The 9,512-nt window shown below is 52.1% G+C and overlaps 1 protein-coding gene across 1 annotated transcript; it reads left to right on the top strand.

Annotated features, from left to right (window-relative positions):
- Nucleotides 1-4,108: 4,108 nt before the first annotated feature.
- Nucleotides 4,109-9,184, top strand: LOC122463800 (phospholipase A2 inhibitor and Ly6/PLAUR domain-containing protein-like). Its single transcript, XM_043535612.1, has 5 exons — nucleotides 4,109-4,343; nucleotides 5,859-5,975; nucleotides 6,333-6,485; nucleotides 6,752-6,895; nucleotides 9,024-9,184. The coding sequence occupies exons 1-5, from the start codon at nucleotides 4,295-4,297 to the stop codon at nucleotides 9,182-9,184; spliced, it is 624 nt and encodes a 207-aa protein (XP_043391547.1). The 5' UTR covers nucleotides 4,109-4,294.
- Nucleotides 9,185-9,512: the final 328 nt, after the last annotated feature.

Below are 9,512 nucleotides of genomic sequence, written 5' to 3'. Positions count from 1 at the left end.
GGAAGGAGAGGCCGTGGCTCACCCAGGTGTCCAGGCGGGTGGGAACGCCCTGGAGGGGAGAAATGTCCTTCTAGGTAGATTTTGCAGGGCTCAGTTTGTCCCGCTCTCTGGAGCGGCTCCACTGGGAGTGCCGAGCTCAGGGAAGGTGTCAGGAAACAGGGCAGATCCCCCCAGCCGGTGGTGCTCTGTGAGCAGATTTCACCCAGCGTGAACTCCTGGATTGCTGCCCCCGTCTGACCCCGGAGTCACAGCCAGTCCCCTCAGATACTCTCAGACAAGCCGGACTTTGTGAGGAAACGTCACGTACACCCCAAACCAGCCCACCCAGGTTGTCCCCTGCCCCAGGAGACCGGTCACTTACCCCAGAGCCACGGGACCCCAGAAATTACACCAAAGGCAACACTGGCAGCCAGGTTTGTAGGAAACTCGCTAAAGGTTCGTGAGCTAAGGAAAGGGAATGAGGGTCACAAGGGGTTAAAGCAGGTAAAATTCATGCCCAGGTGAGTCACAGTCTGTAACTCCAAACGGTGGCGGTGATGGGAGAAACTGCTTTTTCACAAGTCTTTTCAGGTGCCCCCAGACGGTTCCCAGGGCTCCCCGCTTTGCATCCGGTTCCGGTCCCTGTAACAGTCCAGCCAGCCCAGCAAGGCAGGATCCTTCCCTGAATCCATCCTTACAGCTTCTTCTCCTGGAGAACAAGCTGGCAGGGCCCCCACCCACGTGGGCTTTGCCTTCGATGCGGGGAGGGAGGAACGCGGCGGTCTGCACACGCAATGGCCCCTGCCTTTGGGGTCAGCACTTTTCTGGTGCAAAAGTTCTTCGTTAGCATCCCTACGGCGTTGTCAAGGTTCCTTCCCCACTCTGAACTCTAGGGCACAGATGTGGGGACCCGCATGAAAACCTCCTAAGCTTACTTTTACCACGTTAGGTTAAAACTTCCCCAAGGTACAAATTAATTTTACCCTTTGCCCTTGGATTTCCACTGCCACCACCAAACTTTATCTGGGTTTACTGGGAAATGTAGTTTGGACATGTCTTTCCCCCCGAAAACCTCCCAACCCTTGCACCCCACTTCCTGGGGAAGGTTTGGTAAAAATCCTCACCAATTTGCATAGGTGACCACAGACCCAAACCCTTGGATCTTAGAACGATGAAGAAGCATTGAGTTTCCTTAGAAGAAGACTTTTAATAGAAGTAGAAAAGAATCACCTCTGTAAAACCAGAATAGTAGATACCTTACAGGGTAATTAGATTCAAAACAGAGAGAATCCCTCTAGGCAAAACCTTAAGCTACAAAAAAGACACACAGACAAGAATAGTCATTGTATTCAGCACAGTTCTTTTCTCAGCCATTTAAAGAAATCATAATCTAACACATACCTAGCTAGATTACTTACTAAAATTTCTAAGAGTCCATTCCTGTTCTGTCCCCGGGAGATGCAGCATACAGACAGGCACAGACCCTTTGTTTTTCTCCCTCCTCCCAGCTTTTGAAAGTATCTTATCTCCTCATTGGTCATTTTGGTCAGGTGCCAGCAAGGTTACCTTTAGCTTCTTAACCCTTTATAGGTGAGAGGATTTTTCCTCTGGCCAGGAGGGATTTTAAAGGGGTTTACCATTCCCTTTATATTTATGACAAAGGCCAAAGGCATATTGGGCTGCATTAGTAGGAGTGTTGCCAGCAGATGGAGGGAAGTGATTACTCCCCTCTATTCGGCACTGGTGAGGCCACATCTGGAGTACTGGGTCCAGTTTTGGGCCCTCCACTACAGAAGGGATGTGGACAAATTGGAGAGAGTCCAGCAGAGGGCAAGGAAAATGATGAGGGGGCTGGGGCACGTGACTTAGGAGAGGAGGCTGAGGGAACTGGGCTTCTTTCGTCTTGTGGAAGTATAACATTGTATAAGTATAACGTTGTATAAGGGGACATGCTGGATACATTGTATATGAGAGGGCATGCCAAAACATGTTACAAAGTATCTGAGGGAGCACACGTAGGGACAGTTAGCTTTTGAACTGAGAAGCAATTAAGATAGAGCCAGCACGTCTAAGAAGCAGGCATCAGAATGGAAGGTGTGAAGGGCAATTAGTTAAGTTAACTGGAAGCTGTTAAAGGAGATTGTTAAGGGTGGAGGTAATTGAAGATACGTGACTGGTCTCAGGGATCTCGAAGGGTGGTGACTAAAATCTTTTTCTTCTTTTGTCTGTAACTTCTCTGTAACTTGTTCTCCAAAAAACTGTATAAATTAAGAGACAGAAGCCCCACTCGGGGGGCTCACTTCTAAATGTATTAGCAGAGCAGCTTTGCTAATAAAACACAGTGGTCTGATAAATTGTGAGTCTGAGTCAAACTTTGACACTCTGCAGAAGAGAAGAGTGAGGGGGGATTTGAGAGCAGCCTTCAACTACCTGAGGGGGTTCCAAAGAGGATGGAGCTCGGCTGTTCTCAGTGTTGGCAGATGACAGAACGAGGAGCAATGGTCTCCAGTTGCAGTGCAGGAGGTCTAGGCTGGAGATTAGGAAACACTATTTCAATAGGAGGGTGGTGAAGCGCTGCATTGGGTTCCCTAGGGAGGGGGTGGAATCTCCATCCTTTGAGGTGTTTAAGGCCCAGCTTGACACAGCCCTGGCTGGGATGATTTAGTTGGGGTGGGTCCTGCTTTGAGCAGGGGTTGGACTAGATGACCTCCTGAGCTCTCTTCCAACCCTGATCTTCTATGGTTCTCTGATTCTCTGAACCTGCCTGCCGTACCCACAGCCAGCTGCTTCATCGCTGCTCTCGTCACTGCAGAAAATGCCCGGCCACCATGTGGGTGCCCCAGCCCCTCTGCCTGCTGTCTGCTCTCCTGGTCACAGGGGAGTCCCATCCGTCCCCAGGCACAGGGAGCTGGGCACCGATGAGGAGCAGGAAACATTTGGAAATCACAGAGAATTCTCAGGAGCCAGGAAAACCGTCCCCCACCCTTGTCATCCTGCTTGGAAATGTTCCCCTGCCCCCTGCGCTGAGATTCCTGCCAGGACTCCTGGGATCATTCCCCGGCTCTGGGAGGGAGTGGGGGGTCTCTTCTGGGGTGGATGTACCCCACGCTGGCCCAGCGAGTGCAGGGAGAAAAGGGCCGAGCAGCAGAGAGGGTTTTGCAGATTCCTGGGCACAGGGACTAGCGTGAGGGCCGCGCTGAGCTGGGTGAGCCGGGACCACGCCGTGCTTGGCCAGGAGGGGAGACTGTTGCACCATCTCACTGACTCACATGGTCTCATTTCTGGGAGCCAGGACTCCTGGGTTCTGTCCCCAGGTCAGGGACGGGGTGGGTCTAGAATAGGCTGGAAGCCAGCACCAATTAGGACTCCTTGGTTAAAAGAACAGGAGTACTTGTCGCACCTTAGAGACTAACAAATTCATATAAATTTAGACTAGCACAGACTAACACGGCTGCTACTCTGAAATCTGACTCCTTGGCTGTATTCGTGGGTCTGAGTCTGACACTGCCTCTTTCTGCCTCAGTTTCCCTGTTTATTAGATGGGGATAATGTTCCCTTCCTCCCAGCTGGGACCCTGGCAAAGTCAGGGAGAAAACATTTGGAGGTTGAAGTGATGTTTCCAGAGGAAAGCTCTGAAAAATACCAAAGAGGACCAATTCTTTCTCTTTCTTTCCTCCTTCAATTAAAAACTTATGTTCACTGACTGAATTGAAACTCTCTCAAGCTCTGGCCAGGAAAGAGTTAAGGATCATGGGATCTCTTCAGCCAGCCCAGAGTTTTTGCATGCACGATGGAGGTGTGAAGCCATCAGAGGCGAGGGTGAACGATCACCAATCAAATTCGGAAGAAGAGAGTTGACAGGACAGGATGGTCCCCAACTTTGGAGTCGACCCTTTTCTGGTGCTTGTATTTCAGTGTAGAGTATAGAGAGCAATATGAACAAGGGGTCGACAGTTTAGCTCGTACTGACTTCACTCGTGCCTTAATGTGGCCAATTGTAAAACGAGGCAAATATCTAGATGAGCTGATGTACCCCCGGACGACCTGTGTGTACCCCTGGGGTACACGGACCCCTGGCTGAGAACCGCTAATCTCCACTAACGCACAAGGGAATTGGCCTCAGTACACATTGGCATCACCTGATCAGCCAGTGTCACATGCAGGGCTGTGAAATCTCCCATCTCCGGGCCCACCAGGATGTCATGGGGCAGCCCCAGCCGATGTCCCAGGGGGCAGGTATTTGCCAACCTGCCGGATAAAACCACAGCCAGATGCTTCCTCGCTGTTCTGCTCACTGCAGCAAACACCCGGCACCATGTGGGTGGCTCTGCCCCTCTGCCTGCTGTCCGCTCTCCTGGCCACAGGTGAGTCCCGTCCGTCCCCGGGCACAGGGAGCCGGAATTCACCTGGGGAACGTGCCGCTGTCGATGGCGGATTCTGGGGTCAGGATGGAATTTGTGGTAAAACCAGCAAGAGGAAAACCCGGGGCCACGTCCCCCGGCTGACTCGGGGAGAGCAGGGATTGGAGATTGGGACTCCCTCAGCCCACGCTAGGGGCCTTGCCAGCGGGTCTGAGTTCGTCTGTCCTTCCTTCTTCTCGTTCCTCCTCCATCTCTCGCCTGGGCTTGGGGTCATCCCGATGATGAACACCACCCCCGTCAACTTGTAATCCTGCTTGGAAATGTTCCCCTGCCCATCAGTGCTCAGATTCCTGCCAGGACTCCTGGGTTCATTCCCTGGGTTTGAAAGGGTAATGGGGGTGCAACGGGTGGGTGTTGGGAGCCAGGACTCCTGGGCTCATTCCCCAGCTGTAGAAGAGGGCTGGGGTGTAGTGAGTTTGAGCAGAGATGGCTGCAAATCAGGACTCCCGGGTTCTGTCCGTGTCTCTGAAAGAGGAGTGGGGTCTCATGGGTTAGAGTGGGCTGGGAGTCAGGAGTGAGGACTTCGCATCTGTCTTCTTGGTTCTAACCCTGAATTGAACACATCTGTTTTCTACCTCAGTTTCCCAATTTCTTAGATGGGGATAATATAACTTTGCTACCATCTAGGGACATAGAAGGGGCAGGGGAAGGCGTTCTGAGGTTGAATTGAGGTTTCCACATGAAAACTCTCAAAGAACCAAATTGGGAAAATTTCTTTCTTTCTTTCTTTCTTTCTTTCTTTCTTTCTTTCTTTCTTTCTTTCTTTCTTTAAAAACGTTATACTCACGTAATGAATTTAAAGGCCCCCACGCTCTGAACAGGAAAGAGTTGATGCTCCTGGGATCTCTGGCTGGAGGCACACAGCCATCTATCCAGAGGCTTAACAAGCGTCAATCGTATTCTGAAGAAGAGAAATGGCAGGATCAGCAATGAAAAGTGAGCTGAAGTCGAGTGTGGCTGAGCTGACGTAATTCTGAGAGGCAGAGGCCTGGAGCAGAGAGTTACGGCGGGGTTTGTGTGTGTGTGTGTGTGTGTGTGAAAGGTTCACCGCAAAGCCAGGCAGAAACCCCTCTTCAGAGCAGCCGAATTCTTGTTTTTCTGTCTACACAGACGTGTGGGGTTTGTTCGCAGGCACAAGCTGCACCCCAGATAGCCACGTCAGCAGCTGAAAATGTATTCTAGCCACAGACATTGTGGTTTTGAGTCAGATACAAATGACCAGCTAGCAAGATGCCTTTCCCCATCAGGAGAATTAAATGTAACTGGGCAGAACTGTTGCAAAAGCAGGTGGAATTTCTCCAAGATCTGCCTGCCCACACGTTCAGTGAGGTGGCATTGGTGGTAACAACTCCCACAGCGCCACCTCTTGGTTGCTGGTGGTATTTTGCCCATGGGCACTGCCTGGGGAGGGGTGGGGAGCCGGGGTTTGTACTGAGAAGGGATTTTTCCAACCTCCAGGGAGCGCTCTGCAATGCGAGGTGTGTGCGTCCGAAGAACAATTGTGCTCCGGCCCCCTGCAGCCCTGCGCCCCCTCAGAAGGGACCTGCGTCACCGTCGTGGCAGAGATCAGGCTGGGTGAGTGAAAGAAGATTCCTATTAAGTGTAGACACCGTTGTCCTCCTGAAGCCAGGGGTCGAACCCAGGAGTCCTGGCTCCCAGCCACTTCCTCTATGCCAACCAATAGTCTCCGCTCCTCTCCAGGAGCAGGGACTGCTCAGTCTGGAAAGATAATGTCATAGACGGGGGATGGGATGAGATGGGGAATTGCAGTGGGTGGCTGTGGGGCTGGATCAGACAGAAGAGAGGATTTTATCGCGGGGGGTGGGGAGATGAGATTAATTGGGGGTGGGGTGGATGGAACAAAAGGGGAGGATGGAGCAGCTGGGGGTCCATTGGGGAGCTCAGAGGTGATGCTCTGTTTCCCTTCCACAGAGGGATCCTCCTTGTCCTACACAGCTAAATCGTGCCTGGAGCCCAAGAACTGTAAGCCCGGCCCCTTCTCGCTGACCTACGCGCACAATGTCACCGTGCGGGTGAACATCGCCTGCTGTGACAGCAACGGCTGCAACGCCGGGGCCATCCCAGGTGTGTGTCTGCTGCAAACCTAGAGCCCTGCTCCAGCCACACCTGCCTGGAGAGAACCCAGGAGTCCTGGCTCCCAGCCCAACCCCCCCATCTCTAACCGCTAGACCCCAGTCCCCTCCCACAGCTGGGGACACAACCCAGGAGTCCAGGCTCCCAGCCCCCCTTCTCTAACAGCTGGACCCCACCCCCTTCTCCGAGCTGGGATCGAGCCCAGCGTGTGGTGACTCCCCACCCCTGGCTGACTGTGTGTGTCTGACTGTTCTCAGTGCCAACTGTGAGCTCCGTCCCCAACGGCCGGCAGTGCCCGACGCTTTTCAAAGTGGAGCCTTTTCAAAGGAAGTGGAAGGGGATCTTGGCCTGCACCGGTGCCGAGGACCGTTGTGTTGGGGAATCTGGGATATTAACACTGGGTAAGTCCTCCAGATGGGGGCGGGGTCTGAACACATGTATGAGGTGGTGCCCAGGTGTCCTGGCTCAGTCCCAGACCCCCTTGCTCTCACCCACTAGACTCCACTCCCCTGGCAGAGTTGCAGAGAGAATCCTGGAGTCCTACTTGACGAGATACCAAAGAAGGAGTCAAGGAGGGTAAGGCCACTGTAGAGAAACTAAATGAATTCTGTGCATCGGTCTTCACGGCTGAGGCTGGGAGGGAGATTCCCAACCCTGAGCCATTCTGTTTTGGTGACAAATCTGAGGAACTCTCCCAGAATGAGGAGTCATTACAGGAGTTTTTGCAACAAATTGATAAATTAAACAGTAATAAGTCACTAGGACCAGATGGGATTTACACAAGAGTTCGGAAGGAACTCAAATGTCAAATTACAGAACGACTAACTGTGGTTTGTAACCTACCATTTAAATCCGCTTCTGTCCCAAATGGCTGGAGGATGGCTAATGACACGCCAATTTTGAAAAAGGGCTCCAGAGGTGATTCCGGCAACTACAGGCCAATAAGTCTGACTTCAGTACAGGGCAAACTCATTGAAACTATAGGAAAGAACAGAACTGTCAGCCACACAGATGTACATAATTTGTTGGGGAAGGGTCAACATGGTTTCGGTAAAGGGAAATCACGCCTCACCAATCTACTAGAATTCTCTGAGGGGGTCAACAAGCATGTGGACAGGGGGGACCCCGTGGATATAGTGTACTTAGATTTTCAGAAAGCCTTTGAAAAGGTCCCTCACCAAAGGCTCTTAAGCAAAGTGAGCTGTCATGGGATAAAATCCTCTCATGGCTCAGTAAGTGGTTAAAAGATAGGGAAAAAAGGGTAGGAAGAAATGGTCAGTTTTCAGAAGGGAGAGAGGTAAATAGTGGGGTCCCCCAGGGATCTGCCCTGGGCCCAGTCCTATTCACCTTATTCCAAAATGTTCTGGAAAAAGGGGTAAATAGTGAGGTGGCAAAATTTGCAGAAGATACAAACCTACTCAAGATAGTTAAGTGCAAAGCAGACTGTGAAGAGGTACTAAAGGGTCTCTCAGAACTGGGTGACTGGGCAACAAAATGGCAGAGGAAATTCAATGTTGATAAATGCAAAGTAACGCACATGGGCAAACGTAATCCCAAGTAGACATAGACAATGATGGGTCGAATTTACCACTCAAGAAAGATCTTGGAGTCATTGTGGAGACTTCTCTGAAATCATCCACTCCATTTGCAGCGGCCGTGAAAAAAATGAACAGAATGCTGGGAATCATTCATAAAGGGACAGAGAATAGGACAGAAAAGATCGTGTTGCCACAATATAAATCCATGGGACACCCACAGCTTGAACACTGCGTGCGGATGTGGTCGCCCTGTCTCAAAAAATAGATATTGGAATTGGAAAAGCTTCAGAAAAGCCCAAACAAAATGATGAGGGGGATGGAACGGCTGCCATATGAAGAGAGATTAATAAGAGTGGGACTTTTCACCTTGGAAAAGAGACAGCTAAGGGGGAATATGATCGAAGTCTAGAGAAGGTTGAAGGGTGTGGAGGCAGTAAATAAGGAAGTGTTATTTACTCCTCCTAACATAAGAACGAGGGGTCACCACAGGGAGCACGTTAAAAACAAACAAAAGAAAGTACTGCTTCACACAACGCACAGTCCACCTGTGGAACTCCTTGCCAGAGGATGTTGCGAAGGCGCAGACAATAACAATGTTCAAACAGGAACTAGAATTTCCTGGAGGACAGGTCCATCTGTGGCTATCGCCAGGATGGGCAGCGATGGTGGCCCTAGCCTTTGTTTGCCAGGAGCTGGGAATGGGCGACAGGGGATGGATCAGTGGAAGGTTCCCTGTTCTGTTCATTCCCTCTGGGGCACCTGGCATTGGCCAGAGGATACTGGGCTAGATGGACCTGTGGTGTGACCCAGGAGGGCCGTTCCTCTGTTATGTTCTCACGTAGTTCCAGCCCCCTCCTCTGAGCACTAGACCCCACTCTGCCTGCAGAGCCAGGTGCAGTCCTGCTGGGAGGGGAGTGTGGGAGAGACCTCATTGGGGTCAGGGGGGAGGGGATGTGGGAGCCCCCGATCACGTCTCTCTCCCTCCGTCCAGGTAACATCAAACTGTTAAAGATTGCGGCTGAATGTGGCTCCCGTGGCGCCTGCATGAAGAGAGTGGGGGAGAGGAAATACGCCCAGGGCGCGGTGGAGATGCTGAGCCGAGCCGAGTGCTACCCAACTCCCAGGGCCGGTGGAGGCATCGGGGAGCCCTGAGCCCCGGCCTGGCATCCTCCCCTTCTGCTGTGTGCTGGGCTGCAGTGCACCTCCCTTCAGCAGCCACCGGCTGCTGCTTCTCTTTGGGGGGATTGCGGGTTCCTTTTGTGCATTGGCTGAATAAAGCGAGTTGTCCAGAAAGCACCCCCCTTGCTCCTTGTCCCCTGACCGCCCCCTACCGGGCCCCCCCCACCCCTATCTGTGCTCAAGTGATGCTGGCAGGAAGAGAACCCAGGAGTCCTGACTCCCAGTACCCCACCCTGTAACCCACCAGAGCCCACTCCCTTCTGAAAGCCAGGGACAGAGCCCAGGAGTCCTGGCTCCCAAG

The sequence above is a fragment of the Chelonia mydas genome, chromosome 24 (assembly GCF_015237465.2).
Source record: "Chelonia mydas isolate rCheMyd1 chromosome 24, rCheMyd1.pri.v2, whole genome shotgun sequence".
NCBI lineage: Eukaryota > Metazoa > Chordata > Testudines > Cheloniidae > Chelonia > Chelonia mydas.
Note: the sequence above shows the minus strand (reverse complement) of the source record. Positions and strands in the feature narration are given on the sequence as shown.

Coding starts and splice junctions, on each gene's coding strand:
- LOC122463800 (XM_043535612.1), top strand. CDS start 4,295: ATGTGGGTGGCTCTGCCCCTCTGCCTGCTGTCCGCTCTCCTGGCCACA. Junction 5,976..6,332: donor CGTGGCAGAGATCAGGCTGG/GTGAGTGAAAGA, acceptor TCCCTTCCACAG/AGGGATCCTCCTTGTCCTAC. Junction 6,486..6,751: donor CAACGCCGGGGCCATCCCAG/GTGTGTGTCTGC, acceptor GACTGTTCTCAG/TGCCAACTGTGAGCTCCGTC.